At 56.4% G+C, this 23637-nt stretch overlaps 7 protein-coding genes across 7 annotated transcripts; 4 read left to right on the top strand and 3 right to left on the bottom strand.

Moving 5' to 3' along the window:
• The first annotated feature begins 7 nt into the window (after window positions 1–7).
• On the top strand, window positions 8–2141 carry C8Q71DRAFT_741133 (glycoside hydrolase). The gene is made up of 6 exons (XM_047922801.1): window positions 8–440; window positions 493–512; window positions 569–651; window positions 701–797; window positions 847–1535; window positions 1587–2141. The coding sequence occupies exons 1-6, from the start codon at window positions 349–351 to the stop codon at window positions 2028–2030; spliced, it is 1425 nt and encodes a 474-aa protein (XP_047782237.1). The 5' UTR covers window positions 8–348; the 3' UTR covers window positions 2031–2141.
• Window positions 2142–6048, bottom strand: C8Q71DRAFT_904831 (uncharacterized protein). The gene is made up of 12 exons (XM_047928867.1): window positions 5479–6048; window positions 5214–5414; window positions 5049–5160; window positions 3885–4125; window positions 3626–3831; window positions 3506–3571; window positions 3062–3444; window positions 2992–3009; window positions 2764–2937; window positions 2624–2713; window positions 2514–2564; window positions 2142–2462 (listed from the first exon to the last, which is right to left on the bottom strand). Exons 1-12 carry the CDS (start codon window positions 5695–5697, stop codon window positions 2163–2165), a joined length of 2061 nt encoding a protein of 686 aa, XP_047782236.1. The 5' UTR covers window positions 5698–6048; the 3' UTR covers window positions 2142–2162.
• On the bottom strand, window positions 6049–10684 carry C8Q71DRAFT_741122 (Saccharopine dehydrogenase-domain-containing protein). The gene is made up of 15 exons (XM_047922800.1): window positions 9997–10684; window positions 9614–9929; window positions 9482–9555; window positions 9298–9428; window positions 9146–9243; window positions 9076–9092; window positions 8911–9027; window positions 8705–8863; window positions 8139–8649; window positions 7950–8076; window positions 7784–7894; window positions 7470–7722; window positions 7215–7390; window positions 6212–7161; window positions 6049–6161 (listed from the first exon to the last, which is right to left on the bottom strand). The coding sequence occupies exons 1-14, from the start codon at window positions 10243–10245 to the stop codon at window positions 6489–6491; spliced, it is 3012 nt and encodes a 1003-aa protein (XP_047782235.1). The 5' UTR covers window positions 10246–10684; the 3' UTR covers window positions 6049–6161; window positions 6212–6488.
• Window positions 10685–11923: 1239 nt separating this feature from the next.
• On the top strand, window positions 11924–14413 carry C8Q71DRAFT_741119 (stretch-activated Ca2+-permeable channel component-domain-containing protein). Its single transcript, XM_047922799.1, has 4 exons — window positions 11924–12030; window positions 12083–12614; window positions 12886–13320; window positions 13371–14413. The coding sequence occupies exons 2-4, from the start codon at window positions 12239–12241 to the stop codon at window positions 14027–14029; spliced, it is 1470 nt and encodes a 489-aa protein (XP_047782234.1). The 5' UTR covers window positions 11924–12030; window positions 12083–12238; the 3' UTR covers window positions 14030–14413.
• Window positions 14414–16097: 1684 nt separating this feature from the next.
• On the top strand, window positions 16098–19069 carry C8Q71DRAFT_889623 (uncharacterized protein; the record flags this gene model as incomplete). The annotated part of the gene is made up of 12 exons (XM_047928637.1): window positions 16098–16127; window positions 16181–16315; window positions 16369–16509; window positions 16559–16622; window positions 16670–16733; window positions 16798–17420; window positions 17483–17937; window positions 17994–18254; window positions 18318–18401; window positions 18463–18730; window positions 18808–18884; window positions 18944–19069. Coding segments are annotated over 12 exons (2328 nt in total), but the record flags the coding sequence as incomplete, so codon positions are not given.
• Window positions 19070–19814: 745 nt separating this feature from the next.
• C8Q71DRAFT_422415 (uncharacterized protein) lies at window positions 19815–21913 on the top strand. The gene is made up of 7 exons (XM_047918460.1): window positions 19815–20011; window positions 20072–20260; window positions 20314–20468; window positions 20523–21230; window positions 21284–21722; window positions 21782–21805; window positions 21864–21913. The coding sequence occupies exons 2-6, from the start codon at window positions 20208–20210 to the stop codon at window positions 21798–21800; spliced, it is 1374 nt and encodes a 457-aa protein (XP_047782232.1). The 5' UTR covers window positions 19815–20011; window positions 20072–20207; the 3' UTR covers window positions 21801–21805; window positions 21864–21913.
• Window positions 21899–23585, bottom strand: C8Q71DRAFT_889611 (uncharacterized protein; the record flags this gene model as incomplete). Its single annotated transcript, XM_047928636.1, has 1 exon — window positions 21899–23585. One exon carries the CDS (start codon window positions 23583–23585, stop codon window positions 21969–21971), a length of 1617 nt encoding a protein of 538 aa, XP_047782231.1. The 3' UTR covers window positions 21899–21968.
• Window positions 23586–23637: the final 52 nt, after the last annotated feature.

Below are 23637 nucleotides of genomic sequence, written 5' to 3'. Positions count from 1 at the left end.
CGATAAGCTTGGCGACGGGCCGCAACAGGACATGTCTCCTCCATGCAATCCCCGAATAGTGGGTTTGCACTGCAGGTCGCGACGAGGACAGCTCGCCCGACGCTCTCTCGACCTTCACGACGTCCGGACCACTCGCTGTCGAATACGCCCGACGTACTGCACATCCAGCACACCACACCGCCCGTTGTACGGAAGCAGACCGACTGATTGTCGGCCGGGACTACTTCGGAAGGAGAGACGGGTGCGGACCGTCTGCAAGCTTAGCGTTCAGCTGTCCAGCATGACCCAGCCGTGCCTTCGAGCTATAAAACATGGCAGGGCAGCCCCAGGAACCTCATATCATTCACGATGGCATACCTCAAGGTCTCCGGGACGAAGCTCGTCGACCAGAACGGCAAGGAGATCATCCTGCGCGGAACGGCCATCGGAGGATGGATGAAGTACGTCTGGTCTGTCATTGTCGTGGCCCAGTGATGGCTCATCGTTCTACAGCATGGAGAACTTCATCTCCGGTAATGAATCCTCTAAGTTGACATCGCCAGATCGCTGAGTTGACCCACCTATACAGGATACCCTGGCTGCGAGTTTCAGATCCGCGCTGCCCTGGCGGAGGTTGTGGGCAACGAAAAGTCCGAGTTCTTCTTTGACAAGGTATGTCCCTATCATCCGCAGTTGCTACTGCGGCCTGACGGGGGTATAGTTCCTAGAGTACTTCTTCTCCGAAGCGGATGCGAAGTTCTTTGCCAGCCTCGGCCTCAACTGCATTCGGATTCCATTCAACTACAGGCACTTCGAAGGTCAACCACTCAGCCATTGCAACATGTGCACAGTTCTCACTCTTTGCAGATGACATGAATCCCCGCGTGCTCAAAAAGGAGGGCTTCAAGCACCTCGATCGCGTCATCGACCTTCTTGCAAAGTACGGCATCTACACCATTCTCGACCTGCACACGGCGCCCGGTGGCCAGAACACCGACTGGCACTCGGACGCTGGCACGCACATCGCCAAATTCTGGGAGCACAAGGACTTCCAGGACCGCACTGTCTGGCTGTGGGAGGAGCTCGCGAAACACTACGTCGGGAACACCTGGATTGCGGGCTACAACCCGCTCAACGAGCCCACGGACCCGTACCACACCCGCATCGTGGACTTCTACGACCGCGTGTACACCGCGATCCGCGCGATCGACCCGCACCACGCGCTCTTCTTCGACGGCAACACGTTCGCGTCCGACTTCTCGCACTTTGGCGACGCGCACAAGCGTTGGGACAACTCCGCGTACTCGATCCACGATTACACCCTGTTCGGGTTCCCGAGCTCGCCGGAGAAGTACGTAGGCAGCGAGGCGCAACAGCGGCGGCTGCGCAGGAGTTACGAGAAGAAGCGCGAGTGGATGGACGCGCGGGGTCTGTGCGTCTGGAACGGCGAGTGGGGTCCCGTGTACGCGCGCAAGCAGTACGAAGGCGAGCTCACGGACCAAATCAATGAGGAGCGGTATCACGTACTCAAAGACCAACTGAGCATCTACAACAAGGTGCGCATAATCCTCGCCTTCACATACCGGTATGACTGACTCGCCACGCAGGATCGGCTGAGTTGGTCCATCTGGCTGTACAAGGACATCGGCTTCCAGGGCATGGTCTACGTCAACCTTGACACGCCGTACATGACGCTCTTCAAGGACTTCCTCGCGCAGAAGCACCGTCTCGCGATCGACGCATGGGGCGCGGACGAGACACACGTACGGCCGGTGTACCAGCCGCTCATCGACCTCCTCCAGAAGGAGATCCCGGCGGAGCACCAGAACCTGTACCCGTTCCCGGTGTGGAAGCTGTCGGACCGCGTCGGCCGCCTGGCGCGCAACGTCCTCGTCGCGGAGTTCCTCGTGCGCCCGTGGGCAGAGCACTTCCGCGGGAAGAGCCTCGAGGAGCTTGATGCGATTGCGAAGAGCTTCAGCTTTGAGAATTGCGTGCACCGCGATGGGCTGAACAAAATCTTGACGGATAACGCAAAGCTAGTCGCAGAGTAACGATTATTAGAGATTGCTTAGAGATGATGTGAATTTATTGTATAGTACGTTTTGTTGCGTGATCTACACGTCTGTTGGACCTGCGGGGTCGTATCTGCACCATGCAAGATACGCATAATCTGTGGTCTATGGTTACTTCCCGACAGCGGCCTCTAGCATCGCTACCGCTTTGTGGCGGTCCGCCATGGCCGATGTCTCCTTGAGGAACGAGAAGAGCTCTCTCATACGCTTCACCACTTTTTGGAGATCCAGCACAGGATCCGAGGTCTGCGGCAACACATTGAACTCTTCCGTCAGGCCGCACTCGCGCGACCGGTCTGCAACCCATTGTGAGAACGGCCGGCGGACCTCGTCGTAGGCCCGCAGCGCGTGGGGTAAGATCTCGTCTGTAACAGCTGGATGCGCAAGCAAGCTAGCGAGCACGAATGCATCCTGGGAGCGATCGGTATGACCCAGCTTGTCTCACGTCAGATACGGACTCACCTCGATGGCTTGTCCGGCCCCTGCCCCCAAGTGCGTTGCCATGGCGTGAGCCTGTGTGTGGAGAGCTTCGTAAGAGATGGCGAGATGAGAAGGGACGATTTTCAACATACCGCGTCGCCTACAAGGGCTACACCGTCGCCGATGTATGTCGGCAAAGTGGGAACGACGTTGATAGCCCAGAGGTCAGTCCTCTCCATTGCCTACATGCAGTGAGTGGAGGTCGTATCGGTATGAAGACACATCGGCTTACGGCAAGAGTTTCGATGGCCAGAGGTTCCCATCCAGCATATTCGCGAAGGACCTCTTCATTTGTAGCCTCGCGTATCCAGCTTTTCCCGTACTTCGTCCCTTCCGATGCCTGCCGCGAAACCAAGGCGACGACGTTGATGAGTTTTCCCTGAGCAATCGGGTAGAGAATGATATGCTGAAGGTAGTGTCAGAAGCACTGAGCCGTTGAACGTAGGTACTTCAACTCTACCTTGTCCTTGCCTAGGAGCTATTCATTTATATTTCAGCATCCATGAAGACTTTATAAGAGGAAGACGAACGAGGGCGTTGCGCGAGAATGCCGGGTGGTCGGGAACGGTTTTCTCCAGCACCGCGCGTGGTGCCAGGCCTCGGTAAACCACAGTCTCGCTCCATACAGGGTCGACCTTGGACGCGTACTCTGCTGCCTTCGAGCTCTCCCCGGCATTCTTCGCTTCTTCAGCAAATGTGCCGTAGAGGACTCCGCGCACAGCTGAATTGACGCCATCGCATCCGACAACGAGGTCGTGGGTTGCCTGGGTACCATCCGCGAAGGTTACTTGGATATTACCTGTGGGTAATCTGGTGTATGTTTGCAGCCTCTTGGCGAAGTGGATGCTACAAGAGTCGGGAATGTGCTTTCTGAGGCTCGCTAGCAAGTGCGAGCGGTGGAAGGCCATCCCGCCTAATGTAGATTAAGATACACTGCTGTGTAGTGTCTCACAACTTAGAGATACCACACGTACCGCTCTGTACCATCTCAGTTGTGGGGGCTTCCTTTTCATCTGACTTGCGCATATGCATGGTATGGCCTGCGCAATCATGCCATCAAACATACCCTCTATGGGTCATCTCAAAGCACTCACCACCGTCCTCGATACGTCCAGACGCGAAAACGCTCAGTTCGTCAGCTAATCCGAGAGCTTGTATGATTTCCCAGGTTCGTCGCCATAGCATTACGCCAGCCCCGATATCAGGAAACGATGGAGCAGCCTCATAGATGTCAACCGCGACATTCGCGGCGAGTTTGTGAAGAGACACAGCGAGAGCGACGCCTCCGATCCCTCCACCGCTGTCATCAATGTAGTCAGCCTAGTGGAGGTGCGTATCAAAGCCGTTACTCACATGATTGCGACCCTCAGTCGGCGGTCCATGCTCCAGGTGGACGAAGTGGGTGTGCTATCCGAGTCAAGCGTGATCACCCCAGTAGGTGGAGTGTTCAAGCTACGGGAGACGCGAGTTGGCGGTGTGGGAGAGAGAGCGTACGTGTCGGGGATCAACACGCGTACTATCGACTCCGGGTACAGACGTTTGGTTGAGTCGAGCGATGGGCGTTCGGGCTGGGGAAAGGACGGCGGGTGATGTTCTGTAGAGGGTAATAGGGTCACCTCAATACAAACGAATACTGATCTTTCGCGTGGTGATATTCTGTAGAAGGTAATGGGCCACCTATTAATACATACGAATACTTATCTTTCGCGTCTCGACGTCTCGACGAACTCGACTGAAGTGCTCGCGCGACTGAGTACTGTTGTCGCTCGTCCGTGCCGAACCTTGAAACGCGCGCGGGCGAGAGGGGAGAAGCAAGGGGATCCGATTGCGAATGGGCAACGCGGCCCTCTATAAGTACAGAGCAGAGACAGGAACGCGAGAGTGATAAAAACCTACGGTGGAGCAGACCGACAGACGAAACCGTACCAGTGAAGAGATCGCTCGGTGCCACATCGGGAAGGAATTATACCGCATAAGGAAAGTACCGTATCAAACGAGAGAAGCGTTGCGCGCCTAATCTATGCACTACTATACTTAGGCTCAAGCGCTCAAGTCTCGTGCCTCGCCCTCAGCCTACTGCCAGTTCTCCCCTCGTCACGAACACCGTGTAATATTGAATAATAGTGTCGTGAGCATATCCCGATAGAGGCCCTCCGAGTCTTCGCGGCCTGACTCGGAGCACGGCTAGGATTTACCCTAGTCTCCCCTAGGCAGACTCTAACACGACCTTCTTGAGGGGAGGAGGGCGGTCGTATATGAGATTTACCCACATAACTTTGACATACAGGATCGTGTCTTCCGACAACACCCAAGGCTCAAGATGTGATACTGAGAATGAACGATCGTACGAAGTATCCAGCAACAAGAGCTAGCGCAACGTGTATGTCCATAATAAATGTCCGAATCCAATAATACCCAGGCCATGATCTGTCAGTCTCTGTACTACCTCCCAGCTTCTGCGCTAAACGGGCACCATATGGATAACCCTCGGGATGCAAGAGTTGTACTTGTATGCACTGCTCAGAGTCGGCTTGTAGACCAATACCCAAGCGAGGGACGGCGTCATGCAAATAGCAAACGAGTTTGCATCACCGTTGACGGCGAGGGTGGCGTGGTTAGCTGCGTCAGACTAGTCACAGGCTCTTCAGCATCGTGTCGACGAACGCAGTGAATTTCACTTACAGCAGCACAGTAGGGCGTCTGGCCCGACGCCGCATCCACGGCAGCGCCGCGCTCGGTGACAGAGAACTCAACGATAGAGCCCGGCGCGACACTCAGGTCGCTTCCGACCGATGCGCTGCCCTGCGAAGTAGAACCCGGGATGAGGCCGCCGGACTGCAGGGTCCACGAGTCGAAAATGCCTGTGTTCGCCGAGTGAACTTCCTGGTAGTGGTAGAATCATGCCCGGGTGAGCAAATCTGCTGGGAGTCGGTTGATGAGAACCTACCTGCAACCACGATAGGCCGTTCGGCGCGCCAGAGAGGAGCGCGAGTTTCGGACCGGTGACGCCACTAGGTGCAGACGGCGCAACGGTCTCCAGCGTGAACTTGTAGTTGAGAGAGTCGGTTGCGCCAATAGCGGTGCACGGGTTCGAGCGGGTGTTCAGAGTGGACGGAAGGGCGAGAGTACTGGAGACGAGTGCGAGGATAAGTGTAGAAGCGAACATGGTGTGAACCAAAGCGAAGAGAAGCAAAGCACTAAGAATTAGAAGGGACTCCGGTAGAGAGAAGTCGGTAGAAGAGGATGCCCTACTACTCTCGTAGGCATTGCCTTAAATACGGCGACAGCTGGGCGATGAGTCGCAGTGCATGTTGTCGACGCAGAGACATGAAACACGCAGCTCGAGTGAGACCGATGTGTTTGTCGGCAGCGGCCTCCCTGTTCAACGCAGGGTATCCATCAGGATGGTGTGGCGAAGCATTGCGGGGACGGTAGGATGCTGCTGCCGATCTCTGGGCGCCGATCTGGGCGCGGATGAACACCTTTGTGGCGGTGCCCACGAAGTCCTGACCATTGCCAAGACATTGTGATGGAGGCCGCAAACATTAAACATACTACAGACAGCTTGCCTCGGAGCGTCGCTCGAAGGGATAAAGCATGGCGATAGGTGCCCCAGGAATAATCTCGAGTCTGTGTCAGTACGATGCTGAACATGACAGGAAGCTCAGGGTAGTGCTTACCTCAAATTCACGCATTCCGACAGGGGATCGATGAGTGCATCAAAACGGCGCGGGAGGGTGCAGATACCGAGCGCAACGAGCACGCGAGAAGCGACAGTGGCACACAGGTATTTGGGCGCGCTAACGAGACGTACCGACATCATCGCCATCGAGCAGGGCCTGCAAGAAGGTAATCATAATACAAGGTCAAGTCGTACATGCGTGAGTGACGATGTCCATTCCATCCCGAACACGACCAAAGTTCCACAAATCCAGTGTTCCGCGTGTCCGATGCAGATCACGAGCAATACCGGCGCCGTAACGCCCGTCCTACCTGCGCTCTCGTTCCAACCGTTTCCTTCATCCCCAACCCCTCTTCATCCAGCCTCGACAGCATATGTTCGTAAACTTGCCTGTCCGTAGGCCCGTGCACGCCTCTCAGCTTGACGCCTCCATCCAGGACGTGCAGAGCGGCGAAGGCCACCGGCAAGCCAACGCAGCGTGCCATCGCCGAGGCCTTGGCATTTCCTACGGCGATGAGCGACGACGTGTGGACTTCCGTTTGCGAGGAGGCAGCGGAGCTGGCTACGATCTCGTGCGAAAGGACGACCATGTCACGTTCGTCGGGTTGGTACCGCAGTTTGTTGGCGAGGAGTAGAGCGAAGGCATCAAGGGGCGAGGTCGAGGACGGGGCCGGAGGAAGCGATTCGATAGTACGCGCTTGAGATTCTTGAGGAGCCACCAACGAGAACCAACGCAGCGCATCAAACAGGTCGTCCGTCGCATGCGATTGCGAGAAGTCCCGGATGGCGCTGAGGAGAGACGCTTCATCTTTCGGTAGCGCATGCCCGAGTCGCACTTCAAGTGACTTCCGTACAAGGTCAGACCAGTCGGACAACTGAATCTTCGACATGTGATCAAGCAGACCAATATCGCGGAACCCATGCATCAACTTGGAGAACCCAGGGTATCTGTGTTTCGTGAGCATTATTCGGTCTGGCCATTATGAAGACAGGTACTTTACCGCAGGGTGCCTCGGAAGATGGTTCGGAGCTCTTGCGACTGAGGGTTATCAAGCCCGTACTGACCAGCATACGGCAGACTGTCACGGTTGGGCAAGCCCTCGAACCTCATGATGTCCGAAATCGGTACATCAGGGATACCACTCGTCAGCAGTTCCTCATTGCGCACTTGTACCACCTTGAGGGATCACTCCATGATCGTCAACACGCTCAAACACAAGGCGACCAAGTGGGGACGCGGGCTGATCTGTACTCACCTCTCCCTCGACCTTGAAACGTGCTGGGTTCAACGCTGCCACGAGTACACCCCGGGGACTCCAGCTGAACTTGTAGGCGAGAGGGACGCCCATTGCAGCTTCAGGTGCGGGCAGACCTCCGCAGAATGATGTGAAGTGTGTTACATGCTTGCCCTGGGATTTGAGCCGGTCGATAAGCGATATAGCGGAAAGGTGGTCGATGCCCGGGTCGAGTCCAACTTCGTTGAGCAGGACAACATCAGCGGCAGCCGCTCTTCGGATGTCGTGCTTGAGTCAGGAGGACGGCGGACGTGCGGAGAGGAAGCAAGACTTACTGATCATGAAGCGCAGCCATGTCCGGTGAGATGTAGGAGGCAGTCACGAGGTGCTTCTTGTGTTGTATGCAAAGCTTCGCTACTGCCGGGTGGAAAGGAACAGGCAGCAAGCTGTATGGGCATGAGCTACATCAGCGACTCTATATCATGAACGACTGGCACCGACCTTATCACGACGTCTGCCCGCTCAACCAGCCCCGAGATCTTCGCCGCGTCTTGCATGTCGCCCTGAACAGCACGGGCGTTCGCAAACTCCGCGATCCGCCTCTCGGCCTCGGAGAGGACGTTGCTCGCTGTTTGCATTTCGCCAGTCCACCACTATGCAAAGGCAAGCGCGATTATCCAGACCACTCACCGACAACGAGCTCTACGTCGGGTCGCCGACAGATCGCTTCGATCGCGGGGCCAGCTACCATTCCACTGCCGAGCATCAGCACCCGTTTCTTCCGCGGAGGCACCTGGCCTGCGGGTAGTCCAAGCTTGTGTGTAGCATCGCCTGCAGCACCGACAGGAGACTCAGGCCCTATGCTTGCTTTGCACCCCGCTGCCCATGCACCCAACGGTTCCTTCAGCCACTCAAACTCCTTCGAGAGCTCACCGCCCTGAGCCACCGTCGCCCGATCCAATGCCGCGCGTCGGAGCATCGTGGCCTCGTCATTGGGCTCGGACGAGCCACGATACTCGTCGATCAGGGTGCGGAGGTATGGTGTCAGTACGTTGGAGAAGTGCTGAGAGGCCTCCAGCGGGAGGGACGTCGGGAGGATGTCGACGGCCATGATCGTCACCGGGGGGAGCGAGGGCGAGGGCTTGATCGAGAAGAAGGGCGCGGAGAGCGTGCTTGAGCGGGGAAGGAACTCGAGGCCGCCCTGCGGGATCAGGGTGTTAAAAGAATGCTATGTGGAAGAGGCAGAGGTGACAGACCTCGATGTCGCAGCTGATATCGCCGACGCAGGCGAAGCGGCCCCGCCCGACTTGTTGTGCCTTCTCGAGCGTGGTGACGAGTTGCGCGTTGCTAATCGTCCGCGGGAAGTCGGGTGCCCAGCCGGCACCGTGCAGTAGGAGCGAGAGGTAGGGCGCGATCTGCTGAACGTCAGAAGTGCCTGTACTGTAACAGGCGCGGAAGTCACCTTGTCGTGGAAGACGGACTCATACCGATGAGGATTCGCGTAATAATCCGAGCGTGAGTATGCGACACCGTCTTTGCGAACGAAGTACTCTTGCGGCAGAGCATGTACGAGGTATATCTGGTTTCATGTCAGCTTGAGCTATCATATCCCGGATCTTGGTCGAACCTTGTGCAAATCAGTGTCTAGTATTCTTGGGTCAGTGAAATGGCGAACAAGCCGGCGTCATAGCACTCACTAGGATCACTGACTAACGCAGGCAGGTCGTCGACCTTGACGCGCTGGATAGGTAGGTCTTCCAACAAATCCAGCACGCCTTGCGCGACCTTTCCGAATCTATCAACCCAACTCAGAAAGACCACTTAATGTATGCAACAAGCTCGGCCTGACCCTGTGACGCCGAAAACGATAGGTCCGAGGCTCCTTGGAGTACCTTCCGCGATAATCCTAGCACCGACCTCGTCACGTAGCAAACTTCGGATTGCAGCCAGAGTTGGATGCGAGTGTGGGCGCGGTGTGTACTGTAGAAGCTATGACGTCATCTGGAGGAGGCGAAGTACAGAATGCGACCCACCAGGAACGGACTCGCGACGCCGAGCTCAAGGTGTGCATGCGCGAGTGCATTCAAGGATTCAAGCGCCCCCGCGACTGCATGTTAACGGTCATGAGCTGAAGGGAACAGGAGCAAAGCAAATGCAGTGCCCACCACCGGCGAACCACCCGAAGCCCACAGTCCGCTTGCCGTCCTCTCCGGTGAGAAGTTCGTAGTCAACGAGACGCGGGAGTAGAGCGGGGTCCTCTGTAGGGGAACCTCCGCGTGCGTGTGACGCAGAGACATACTTCGAGAGCAGCTCCATGTTGTACATCTGACCTTTAATCGTGTGCGAAAACATGAGGTGCGTCCGAGGGGTGAGCGAGGCAGGATGTGGTACGGGATCGTTGAGCACTTCGTGAAGAGGAGTCTCCTTGATCCCGAGAATTATGTGGGCAGGCGAGAGCGTAGGAGCGAGTCGAGCTCCTGCCTGCAATGCCAGCATGTACGTATAGATCAATGCACTGTCCACAGCGAGTACAAGGGCCTGTACTTACCTTGACGAAGTCGTCGGTCGTCCACACCCTCCTGTCGCACTCCTCAACCAGCACGTCAACTCCGTGTTTATCAACAAGCTCATTGACGACGTCTGGCGTCAGCGGACACCTCCTTTCCCATATACGAATTGGATCCTCGCGTCGGATTCCAACGGTCAGTCTCCCTGACTTCGCGTGCGCGGTCGAGCTGACATGTCGAGCAGCGGGCCTATGCAGGAGGCGGAGAGGAGAACGTCGGAGGATGGCCATGGGAGGTGGGGGCCGTCAACAAAGGCCAGAATGGAGCGGCCAAGGTTTTGACACATTATTAGCGGACTTTGGCGACGTCGTGTGTCTGAGCTCGCATGACGGAGGAAGAAGAACATGTCTGGTATGATCCGACCGCGGCGAGCGCGCCGCCACCCTGAGGAGCAGGCTTGACCGCGACCAGCGTCGAGCGGGAGCCGCAGGCCACTCTGAATACAGAGCCCAGTGTATGAGATGCGATTGTCTACTCGTCGTCGTTGTCGCTGTTGTCGTCGTTACTCTCGACGGTCGACACTAAGGTCACAGTGGCGGCGCGTCGCGTCTTGCGGACGCGCTTCGCATGTGATGCCGTTCGCTAGATCTTGGCCAGCGCTCGGAATCGCATTAAATGGCAAATGCAACATGCAGCCTCCAGGAGGAGGAGAGGTCACGACGACTTCGCTCGAGGGTCAGAAGCTGGTCAGACGACGCTGCGTGTTCACTGGAGACATCGGTGGATTTGAGACTGTCCCAAATCAGGCTGAAATCCTACCGCAGTGACCATTGAGGTCTGATTTGGAGGTAGGACAAATGTCGTCCCAGATGTCAAATCTATGGTAAGGTATAGGCCCATCTCGAACTTAACACCCCTAATAAAGCATATTCTCCCACGGCACATCAAAAAAATTAATTAAGTTGAGGGATATGCAACTGGCAGACATGCTTCATTTGGATATTTATCTCTGAGAGAAGCCTGCATGCCAACGTAGACTTATCATTTGAGCTAGCGTACGAAACAGTCCAAAATCCTGTCCAAGTGGTCACAATTTGCGGCCGCATTTGTGCCCGATTTGAGACGACCTCAAACTATCCGGTGTCTCCGGTGTAACAGAAGGTCAACTGAGGCCTATTAGCACCGCAGGCAAACCAGGTTTTTCGGACTCCGAAAATGCTAATAACATCCGTCCTTCAGAGGACATATCGAAAATGGAAAGTACGCCCCTACGGTTCCGGACCGCACTACGGACCGTACGCGCACGTGACCATACTGTCACACACACAACACGCGTATATCCCGCCCTTCTTGCAGCATTTCTCACTGCTGCACGCATCGCAATTGAAGAGAATTTGCGAGCAGATAATACCACTAGTATTTGGGCGGCGGTAGGTGGAACGGTGACTCAGTGAGATGGTAAGTATGCATAAAGGGCAGGCCCGCCACATGCTTACGTAAATGTACCGCATACACTCGCGCTACCCTAAGTATACCACCGTACTCGATTCTCAGTGTTCACTCCTGGTTGTATTTCCCTGTTATTTCAACTACTACTGCGATGGACGAGGCCGCTTGAGGGCACAACGGACAGGTAAGTCAAAATTGAACTGTGACTGTCCGCTTTGGGACATGTCATGGCAGCTGTCACGTGTGTGACGCGGGCGCTCTGCGCGTAACAGCCTGTGACGGCATGCACACAGTGTTGTACTGGACCCATACAGTCTCCTACGCTGATTGGATGATTTTCAGCCACTCTTTAGGAAGTTCATGGTCTCTATACATCAGAATACAGTGCACAAGTGTCGAGCTTTGCCACGAAACAGCGGGCAAAAGTGCACTTGCCATATTAGGCAGGCGCGGACTACGGTCGGCGGCTATTTCCGTAGGGGCGTAGTTTCCAATTTACCGATCTTCTGGTCCTTCATGGGAACCTTTTCGGAGAGCTTGAATGACTCCGAAAATGCTCCTACAGTACTCATGTTCATAGTATACTAAACAGTATAGCGACAGCTAAAAGACGATGCATACAAGGGGTAAGCTGAGGATTGTTACTTTCCTGTCTTTCGGAGTTTGAAACCTTGTTAGAACCCGACTTGTCCTCCCCCCAACCTTCCCCTGACCTTCCCCTCATCCCAGTGCCTACTGGCGGTCTGTACCAAGTCTGTACTCTCCAGTGACCCGCTATCTTGGTCGCGCACCCTTTGAAAGGGTCTACGGCTTTGTCTGAGCATCGTGAATAGCATGCTGCTGCCGCGGACTCTACTCTGTCTTGCTCAAGCATGGCTCGTTCTCGCCGATACTCAGCTGGTTCTGAACCAGCTACAGACGTTCTCTGCGACGACCTCGCCTCTGACTTATTCACTGCCAGCTTCTTCGGATCCCGTCTCTGTGTCTGTGGCACTATGCTCGTACCAGAAGTCGACCACTCCACGATTCTTCGTTTCGAATGGGTCCGTAACGACGCCCGGACCAGACGACCTCGGGGAGGGAGACGTGTTCGAGATTGAGCTCGACGACTATTCGCTGGGGAGCGTGACGGTGCAAGTGGCAAGCGCGGGCGTGCTCGCCGTGTACAATGCGGCGGACATGTCGTTCGAAGTGGGTGTCTCTGACGAGGGTGAGCGTGTTTCTTGGCTGACACCGTTCTCGTAGTGTACATCTCACGCAGCAAGTCAGGTAACCACGCCCACTGAGACCACAGAACTGCCATGCGGCTATCCCTCACATCTATCTTCGCGTACTGTCCCTAGACTGTGGCCGTGCTCGGAGCACAGGCGGGAGGGATAGATTGCATCTCAGTGAGCTGGGCTACCATACTTTGCTGCTTATCCACGCCACCATGTGCAATTTACGCCTGGTCCATTGACACTGACATACCGTTTCTGAAGGTCCACTACACCAAGTCTTGGATGAAGTACCATTGTTCAGTGATAGCACGGCGAACCAGGTGCTCATGTTCTCCCCTCCATTCTCCCCTTCAAACATGTCTTCTCCATCATATCCGAACTACACGCTTCCCGCAGCGAATCAGACGTTCCCGCCAGAGCCTACGTCACCACCAGACTACTCGCTGTTCATCGCAGCCACGACGTCCTCGGCCTTCATGACATTACCTCGGACTGGCTGCGCGTTCCGCGGCTCCGCAAGCAACGTCGGGCAGTTCCTCACATCATCGCGGAGCGAAGGGCTGTGGCTGCGCGATACCGACGGCTGGCGGTGGCAGTGGTTCGTGAACGGTCTCGTCCCGATGACGAACTACACAGCGTACGCGGTGAAGAACGAGTCGCAGGTCGCCGGGCCCGTATACTTCGCCACGAAGTCCCGTACGTCCAGTCACCCTCCCATTGTCCATCCCACTGACATGTACGTGCAGCTGCGTTTGCCTGCCCGATCGTGTACGGCATCCCCTTCTGCCCCTCCATAGGCTACGCGGCGCCGGTTGGCAACAACGACCCCGGCACGGGCGTGAGCGCGGGCGAGCTCCCGAGCGCATTCACAGAGAACCTGCTCAGCGGGCTGTCGAACTTCACGACAATGCTCACGACGATCGCGTGCGGGCGCGACCTCTACAGCCCACTGGTGACCTGCGCGGACTGCCAGGCGGCGTACCGCAACTGGCTCTGCATCGTCTCGCTCCCGCGCTGCGCCGAGTACGCTTCTCCGACCTCCTCGTCGACCACGGCGGCGTCGAGCACGAGCACGATGCTAGGGCAGGGTGCGCAGGAGCCGCTGATAACGCCGACGCCCGCGCTCGCGATGCAGAACGCGTCGAACCCGCGGAACCCGAGCCTCCCGCCGTTCGCGGAGAACTACACGGCGGTGCTGCCGTGCCTCGAGGTGTGCCATGCTGCGGACCGCGCGTGCCCGCCGTTCCTCGGCTTCCAGTGTCCCTTGCCGCAGTACACCGCGGGCCAGAGCTATGGCGTGGGGTTCGTGGACACGGGCGAGGAGGGCGTCGTTGGTGGCGGGCTGACGGGCGCGGGCACGGATCAGTGGGGGAATGTGTGGTGCAATGGGCCGGGGGTTGTGTGAGGATGGGCTGGGTTCTGGGTTGGGTTTGGGTTATTTGGGTTCGGATTCGGATTGGGTGGATGGGTGGACCTTCTCAGGTTTGTGAACACTTGGGGCTAACTTCTTTCGAACCTTGTCCGAGCACAGACTGTTTTCTTTTATCATTCTATCACAAGACTCCATGGACCGCCAGATTATCTGCGCTGGCGCCGCCTCGCGGTGTCTGTGACGGTGGCGTATCTTACTGGCAGTCTCGAATCGCGCAACTTACAGCGGCCCGTTCATAGCTTTGCAACGTGCTGAACCTTGCCTGGTAACTGCTCAGTACTTTTCTTCACGGGTCACCGACCTGCAAACACGTTGGCTAGGCTTATAAGACCGTTCGAGCGTAGTCTGCTCGCTGACCCTAACTGTCGACTAACCCACTCTGACTGAGTATCTAGCGGCAGACATGTCCTGCTATCAGTGTCACAACTTTGGCCACTTCAAGTCGGATTGCCCCGATTACAAATGCCATCTGTGCCTGCAGAAGGCTCCTGGCCACTACAGTACGCGTTGTACCAATTACGAGGCGAGTTTCCTCCATCCCTGTGTACACACACGCGCTTGAATGATGCAGACTATTCTATAGCAATGGCAGTGCGTGAACTGTCGGGAGATGGGGCACCTCTACGTGACCTGTCGGCAGCCTGTGCAGTCGGAGGATTGGATCTGCGCGGGGTGCAGAAAGAAAGGACATGGCCTCGTGACGTGCACGAAGTGTACATGCTGGGTGAGTACCTCGCCCTAGACGTCGCCCAACAGATATTGAAGAGTGTGACGTTCCAGAGTTGCGGTAGCCCCGGGCATATACTGTGGACTTGCCCGAGTACGTCGTCGTTAATGATGATGGGAGCGCCGAGTGACTGACAGGCTCGGTGTGCAAGAGGCGGACAAACTGTGCGAACGATGCGGGGAGTGGGGCCATTTCGCCCCGTGAGATGCATACCTGTCTGATCCCCAGATGGTGCGCTGATCATGCGTGGCAGCTTGTGTAAACAATGGCGAGGAGACGATGAAGACTGCCCGTCGTCAGAGGAAGATCATGCACTTCCGTCGGACGACGAGGAAGGCATATCATCCGACGATGGAGGTCGCCCACCCAGCGCATCGCCAACAGCTCATGCAGATGCCGGATCTACCGTCTCTGAATTAGCCTCGATGCTACGGGCGATGCGTGTGGGACAAAGGGGTACAAGTATAGCCAGTGAAGCCCAAGACTCGGAGCGCGGAGCGCGTACCTCGACTCGAGGCGGACATAAAGACGACTGCAGCTCTGCGTCGCGCAAACCTGAGAACAAGCCAGACAACAGCATGTTGGCGAAGGCGAAGCTGCGGGGCATACGACTTGTGGTACGTTCACGCATGCCTACTGGCTGTTGTCCGATCTTGCTGATACTTTGCGTGTTTCGCGAATGGACTGTGCCTACTTATGTAGCCCATCAATGTACCAGGCCCTAAAGATCAACGATCGACGTAGGGCGCAAGTTTGAAAGGGGCTGAGCGCTGTAGGGAATTAGGCTTCCCCGCGCTAGTTTTGTGCTCGAGGGACCATGACCACAGTATGACTGGACAAAGCCTCCCGTTTCAGTAGCAACGCTTCCCGTGTGCTTTCCTCTTCTTGGCTCGAATGGTCCATCAGGCCTAGGTGGGCATCTGTGCACCGGGCAGGTGGCGACTGGCGGGGAGTTGTATTGCTGCCATCAGTGTCCAAAAAGGGTTGATGATCACCTTCGTCCTACAGACATTTGATGAAGTCTATTGGCGCGCACTCGACAGAGGCCGTTCTACGTAGAACTGGCCTCAAGGGCAGTTGGGACTCGATACGCTCCTTCTGGCATGGGCTGTTTGCAGCCTCCCCCTCCCCTCTTGTTTTCGCTCCCAGTCCCCGTCGCACTGCCAGTGCCTGCCCAACGAGCTCATCCCGCGGTCGCTCAAGATGCCGCGAAGGGCACGATGTGCTAACTGCCAGGAACTCGGGCACCGTACACCTCAGTGCCCGCTTCCCAGGAGGGATACGAGGAAGTGCGGTGGTTGCGGAGAGACTGGGCATGTCCCACATGAGTGCGAGAAGCGCGAAGTGAGCATGGATCCATTCCCATCGAGGTCTTACTAGTCGCCAACCGTGTGCAGGAATGGGTCTGTAGGAAGTGCAAAGGGCATGGCCACGGATTCTGGGAGTGTCCGAAACGGCAAAGCGAGACTCAGCCACATTGCTATCTATGCAATGAGACGGGTCACCAGAGTAATGCATGCACGAACACCGAGGTATGTCAGCGTGAACACATCTACTTCGTTGTGCTGAGCGTAGAACTCCGCAGAAATGGGTTTGCAACATCTGCAGCGGAACGGGGCATCAATCCGCAGCCTGTCCACGACTTCGTGCCCAGAAAGGCCGCATCTGCACTGGATGCGGTGAGAGCGGCCATTCGTTATCGCAGTGCAGCAAGTCGACCTGTTTTGTGAGTGTAAACGACGCGCGGACTCGATTCTCTTCTGACGGCTAAATAGAAATGCGGGATTGTCGGTCATATTGCAAGTAGCTGTACAAAGAAGGCCAAGAAGAAGAAAGCAGGTGAGCGACGTCGTACAACTTGACTTCAGGCTCATATGGGTCGATAGTGAGGTTTGCTGCGGGTCCTCGAGCTGCTGGTGCAACTGCTGGTGCTTCCCGACGCGAGACTTCGTAAGAACGATTATCCTCTCATGTGTCAGTGAAGACAATCGCTGACCTACCTTCGCTTATGTAGAAGGGAACGTCGCCAGACGGCGTCGTCTGCACCGTCTGCCACATCGGAGCCACAACCTTCGACATCACGTACGGAACGAAGCGAACCGGAAATTCCCAAGCCTGCAGAGCCTGAGACTGCCCCTGATAGCGCTCCCCAACAGACTCCCGCTGCCGACCACGATGAAGATTGTAGATGTATGCTGTGCAATCTCGTCAAGCGGCGCAAGGCCCAGGAGAAGCCGCCGGCGCCCTCTCAGGCTCCTCCACTTCCTAGAGCTGCTCAAGCCGAAAGCACTGGCGACGCGAGTCAAGTCAATCCACATGCAGCCTCCTGTACGTGCTCAATCTGCAAGCTGACACGGAAAGGCGGCGGGAAGCCTAACTCCAAAGAGAACGTACCGCCGCCTGGGACGAGCACTGGCAATTCTTCTCGGACTGCCGCCGGTACTGGGCCTGAGACGACTTCTCGTCATGGGCCTGACTGCGGGTGCACGCCGTGCACGCGGAAGAAAAACAACGCGAAGCAGACGTCCGCCGAGTACTCGAAAGATCAGGAGGCGATGAGTCTGTGGATGCGGGGTACGAGCGCCCTGGCTTCCGGGCAGACCGTACGTGCGATCCGTCTGTTCGACCAGTGCATCGGTGCGTCTCCTTGCTAGCATATAGTCGCCCTACTCGGTATTCACGGCGTCGTCGATGCACAGCGAAGGACCCTGGCGCCGCAGCGTTCTTCAGGAGTCGCGGCGACGCGTACAACGTGCTGAAGGACCACGCCGCAGCACTAGGCGACTACCAGCGCGCCCTCCAGCTGCTCAAGGCCGCCCTGCCCGCCACCGCCGCGTCCGTGCTCGTCAAGATCGCTCACTGCCATCTCAGCCTTGGGGCACCCAGTGCAGCCTCGCTCGCCGTGCGGAACGCGCTGTCCGCGGACCCCGCCAACGAAGCCGCCCTTGCGCTGAAGAAGCGCGTGTCGGGGATCGACAGCGGCGTGGAGGCGTACCAGGGCGCGAAGGCGAGGAGACAGTGGAAGGCGGTGAGGCTTGCGTACGAGGCGTGTAGGAAGGCGTATGAGGCGTATGGTGGGGGCTTGCCGGTGGAGATGCGCTGTTATGAGGTCGAAGTGGATGTTGCGGAGGCGAAGTGGGCGGAGGCGCTGGCTGTGTCTTCGTGCGTCCCGTCTTTCTGGGCCTACTTGAGTTCGTGGCTGAGGATCAGGCACGCAGCGCGATCCTTGCAATCCACCCTAAATCGATCGAGGCCCTCCTCATGCGCGCCCTGGTCTTGTTCTTGACAGCCGACCTCGGAGAGGCCGTCAAACAGACTCACGCCGCGTTGAAGCTCGATCCCGATAACGCAGATGCGAAGGCGGCTCGCACGCGATACAAGAGCGTCATGGACCTCAAGGAGGACGGGAATGGGCGGTTCAGAACTGGTGACTTGACTGGTGCGATTGCGAAGTGGACGAGTGCGCTGAGTGTAAGTCTGCAGTCTGTAGTGCGTGGGACATGTTGCTCACGATTTTCGTATGCATCTGCTTAGCTCGTCGCTGAGAAAGAAGAGGAAGGAAATGGCGGCCGGATTCGTTCAACCCTGCTGCTGAACAGGTCCAGAGCGAGGCTGAAGGTCTGTGCCGCCTTCATTGATGCCTGCGTCGCTGATTAGCGGATGCCCTCTGTCCATGTAGGTCGGACAGCATCCTGATGCGCTGAAAGACGTAAACGCCGCCGGGAAGCTGGACCCGGACAACGTCAAGATCGTCGTCACGCGCGCACGTATATACGTCGGGCTAGAGCTATTCGACACGGCCATCCAGGATTTCAAGGATGCCCTGCAAGCGGACGCGTCGAAGCTGGGTGCGGGTGATAGACAGACGGTGCAGAGCGAGTTGGAGGATGTAGAGCAGCGTGCGGTGCGAGAACGCCTGAAAGTAAGGGATTATTACGAGATCCTGGGTACGTTCCGGCTTTGCATAGAATTAGCGACGAAGAACTTAACTCTGACTACATCCTGTGATCCTTGGTTTTCGAAGGCCTTGACCGGAACTGTACCACCGCGGACATTCGCAAGGCGTACCGGGTGCAATCGCTGAAGCACCACCCGGATAAGGTCAGTCGTGGGTGAGCACCTGATGGAGCTGACGCTAGCTCACCTCATTCCATTGGCAGGGAGGAGTTGCGGAGAAGTTCAGGCTGGTCACAGAAGCCTACACGAAGTTGTCGGACCCTATCAGCAGGCGCAACTACGATGCCAAGCTTCCGCCGAAATCCGGGTCCTCTGGTTTCAGCGGAGGTTCTCACGGCTATGGTACGAAGCCACAGAGTAATCCCGGTGCAAGTGGAGAAACTGGTTCCCATTCGTCGTCAAAGACCTCGAGCGGCCACTTCGATGGTTCCCGCCGTCAAAGTGGGTTTCACGAGAACGCAGGGAATGGCAGCGGGTTCAACAGCGGAACTCAGAGCGGAGGGCAGTCGCAAAACAATCGTTCGCGGGAGAACTCTTCAAACAGCTACACTGGTGGCAGCGGATCGACGCAACCTCAATCGGGGGGGCAGGCCAATCACGGATCGTCTTCTTACGGTGGACAGAGCTACTCCGAAGGCTTCTCCTCCAATCAGCACTATCATTACGCTGGCGGTCAGTGGCATCGTGCCACCGGATGCGGATGCGACACTAGCACTGGGTCTGCAAAGAGCAGTGGTCAGTCTGGAACGTCCTCGGCAAGCGGAAGCAAACATGAGCCAGGAAAGCAGACGGCGGGCTCTTCCACAGCCGGGAAGGAGGACAACACTAGTGATAGCGCCAAAGATACAAAGACCTCTGAAAGCGGCTCGTCGAAGACTACGGGGAGCGCCACGGGTGAGCGTCGAACCGAGGAGAGCACTGCGGGGTCTGGTGCTACAGACAGCTCGCAAGGAAGGTCTTGGTGGCCTTTCTGGTAGCGCGGGATACTGTACGACTCATTCATTCGCCCTCGTTCTGACCTTCATATTTCTCGGTGTCATGCGCGCTGTATCCGGTAGGAACATGTAGCATGTTCAGTCTCAACGATGTATTGCATCCATCGAATCGAGGTAGTCATGTCTTCATAACTTCAATCGTGATTGAATGACCAGTGGTCATAACAAGATCATACTATAGCTACGGCTTTGACGCGCTGGTGGCGTGGGCGCTAATGCACGCCACGACGCGACGCGTCGGTGTGGCGTCCGAGTTCACTGCTTCAAGTTATAGTGGTAAGTAGCTTCGACCGAATCATGCTTTGTCACTTGCCTGAGTCGTACTGCGTATCCGAGAGGGCAAGTAAGTGGGAGAATATCAATCGCCCGGACTAGTCGACCATGATGGGATTTTATCCACTGTGGTCAATGCCTCCGTCAACGTGACGACTTCAAGCCATTTCATCAATTTCCATACACGTATGCCTTGCGTATGCCTCTCAATCGCCGACCATCGTCAAGCAGTATGGCCTCACCTTTTCCCAGGTGAGTTCACGTAGCCGTATCACGGGCGTCGGGTGCATCTCAGTTCAATGCAGAAACAATGTGCACACAAAGGCCTCTCGGCACATATATTCCCGAAGCAATCGGGATACACTTGAGCAAAGTGACGAGCATATCCTGGATTACCGTCTCCCCCTGGAGCTTTGCGAGATGATCATTGATTCCATTGCATACTCCGGATTGACCGAAGGTGAGGGAGTGCGATGTGGTCTCAGCGTAAGCGTTTACTGACATATGCCCGAAGGTCGTGGCTACTGGGCTCAGTCTGAATGGCGGAATGCACTCCTTGCTTGCGCATTCGTATGTAGGGCATGGCACCTTCGCAGCATGTTCCATCTCCACAAGTCGGTCCAACTGGCAAATCGCAAGCAAGTCGTATCCCTCTCGAAACGCCTTCGCCAGCACCAGGACCTACAGGCTGCCGTTGAGTATGTCACGATCTCTCGCGCGGAGAGCCTGAGTGTCAGGCCCTATTTATCCGGCGACAAGGATCATGATGGCATCGGTCGCTTCGGGACTTTCATAATGATGCTCGCGCGCCGGCTCCCAAATATCACTTCACTGACCATAGCCGGAGTGGTCTGGAGAACAGGATCCATGCACCCGGAGTGTATGAGGTACCTCTCCACATATACCACCATCACTCGTCTCTGTCTACACTATGTGACATTCACGAGGACCTCACAGTTCGTGTCATTACTCTCGGCACTCCCCAATTTACAATGCCTCGACTGCGCCGACGTCAAATGGGCGCAGATCCCGCTCATGTTGCCGGTCCCACTTCACGCGCAGAGGCACACACATCATCTAATCCTAAGCGGGATCGACACCTCAACGATCTCAAAGTCTTTGTTGAACGGCAAGAACATTCAGGTTGGCAGTCACTGGCAGCGGCTACTGGATATATTGCACCACGTATCTGCTTGCGAAGTCAGCATGACTCTGCCATCCGGTATGTCTCTCATCGCCCTTGTCTCCCTCAGCGCCGTTAACTCGTGTCCACAGTACGACGCATCGACCTCTCTCAACATTCGAAGTTAGGGAGATTATCCATCTCCTATACTTATTCAGCGCATGCCAGCTTCTACTACATTGCCGCGACGCTTTCCACGATCACATCCGATGCCTTGTCCACGATTCACGTTCAATTCCAACATTCCGCGATCGATTCCAAACTCTCAGACCTTTACCGCGCTACGGACCAGTGGGCCAAGTCATTCGTGAACCAGATGGATCACAATGACGACCTTCAGCGCATCGACGAAATCCTGTCAGGCGCATGTTTCGCGAGCATCACGAGAGGAGGCGTTTGTTTCGAGATCACCATGAACCCCCGACACCACGCACGCATAGCCCAACTTACAGGAAGCGAGGAGTACTGGACGCAGACACTCACGCAGAAGATGCCGCGAGCGGCTGAGCGCGGGATCCTTCAATGTGTATTGTGTGTATATCCCTGGTCACTTGCAGATGTACGCCGTATGCTGACCTATACACGCGCAGAACGCAATCCGTTAGATAAAATAGGTGAGTTCGTAAAGAAGGTATGAATCCTGAACTAATGCCCGTGCCTTTGTGAACGTAGAATAAAGTAGCTCTCGTCAGCGTCATCCATGTATTGCGGTGGGGGAAACTAATGCAAGGGGCAGGTATTAGCCAGAACAGTGTACTCCAGACATCACACCCACGATCATGCAGGACGGGTCAACCCGTTGCGCCAATAATCGCCTTCATTCGTAGCTCCCTCTCGCAATTCTCGATACGCCTCCGCCATGAAAGCTTCACTGATGTCATATCTCATGGCCATCAAGTCATACATATGGTCCGCGCAACCTCGCGCAAGTACACCAAGACCCTCGTCCCCATTGCACGCGTTAACGAACGATTGTCGACCATGGTCGGCGCTGATGACCCTGGCCAGGCTGCAGAGACGTGTCCCCTCCAGTAGCATGCGCAGCTTTGCGCAAATGGTCCTGTGCGAGAGCAGTGCGTGCTTCCAGGCTCGCTTCTGGCACTCGTGCGAGCAGTAGCGCAGGACGCCGCACCCTGCGCACCGGGCGAGTGGCCGGCCAGCAGTCATAAATGTTCCGTCGCACTCTGGCGCGGAGCAACGCCGCATCGTGATAGCCCATTTGACGCCGTGGAACGCAAGGATGAAGGGATCTGCAGCCCTGGCAGTGTTTTGCATCGCATTGAAGAGGTTACGGATCTGCGGGCAGACGGCCAGGCATTCGTAGGGTAGGCTGTGTACATAGAACACTGCACCGTGGAGGGCGAAAATTCGGGTAAAGCGGGTGATGTCGTCTTGGGTGAAAACGCTCGTGCCGACGAGGAAGCGGGGTAGGTGTCTGATGAGCAGGTGGCATACGAAGAGAAGGCCGCGACTCTCTACTTGCTCCTCATCCGCGTCTACCACGGTCCCCACACAAGCGAGTAGATTGATGTCCCTTGCATTCAAGATACGAGTATCCGAAAAATGTTCAGCACACTGCGTGAGAAGCACGAGTGTGTCCTTCCAGCTCTGCTCCGTACTAGCGTCGACGGGTTTCCCGAACGCTGCCCTGCGCTCACCGAGAAGAGCGTCAGCGAGGTCGGTGACTCTCGATGGCCAATCGAAATCCACGTTGACGACCGGCATGATGATGGAGTGACCGCAGATGACGAGGAGCATGTTGAAGAACAGGAGAGCTTCATGGAACCGGATGCAGAGGAACAGGCCCAACGACGCTGCGTACCCTTTCATCGACCGTTCAAGACCGTGGGGTATAAGCTGGTTGGTATCCGTAGGCCACAGAGGTATTTTGGCATACTTTCTGCGGTGCTTTTTGAGACCGCCCACAGCAGTGAGGCCACCGATTGTCTTCGACGTCACTGCATGATCAAGGATCCCAGCGAGGTGGCGAACAAGCGCCTGGACGAGGTCTTCGAGTTCAAAGTCGAGGCGAGCGGCCCCGAATGTATGCAGCCATTGGACGAGTCGTCTTGCGTCCTCGTGCTCTGGTAGAGAGCACATGCATATAATCGCATCGATTCTGAGCTCTCTCGTCTCCTCTTTCGAACGCGGCAGGCTCAGGAATGCCGCACACGAGTTCAAATACTCGTGATGTGTCTTGCGAATGTACTCGTAACCGTCGCTCTGGGGAGTGCGGTAGCGCACGTCCGGCGCGAAGGGTTCGTCAAATTCGTGTCCGTCGATAATGTGGACGCAGGCGCAGAGAACTCTGGCGCAAGCTTGCGGACGTGCCGGGTCCCTCATGCACGCTGTGAAGAACAGCGCGACATCATCTAGTAACGGTGTCGTGGACATTCTGTAGTGCAGTCTCAGTAACAGCACTACAGCCAACACACGGAGTACAAAT

This window comes from Rhodofomes roseus (genome assembly GCF_022264815.1).
Source record: "Rhodofomes roseus strain CIRM-BRFM 1785 chromosome Unknown C8Q71scaffold_4, whole genome shotgun sequence".
Classification (NCBI taxonomy): Eukaryota; Fungi; Basidiomycota; class Agaricomycetes; order Polyporales; family Fomitopsidaceae; genus Rhodofomes; species Rhodofomes roseus.
Note: the sequence above shows the minus strand (reverse complement) of the source record. Positions and strands in the feature narration are given on the sequence as shown.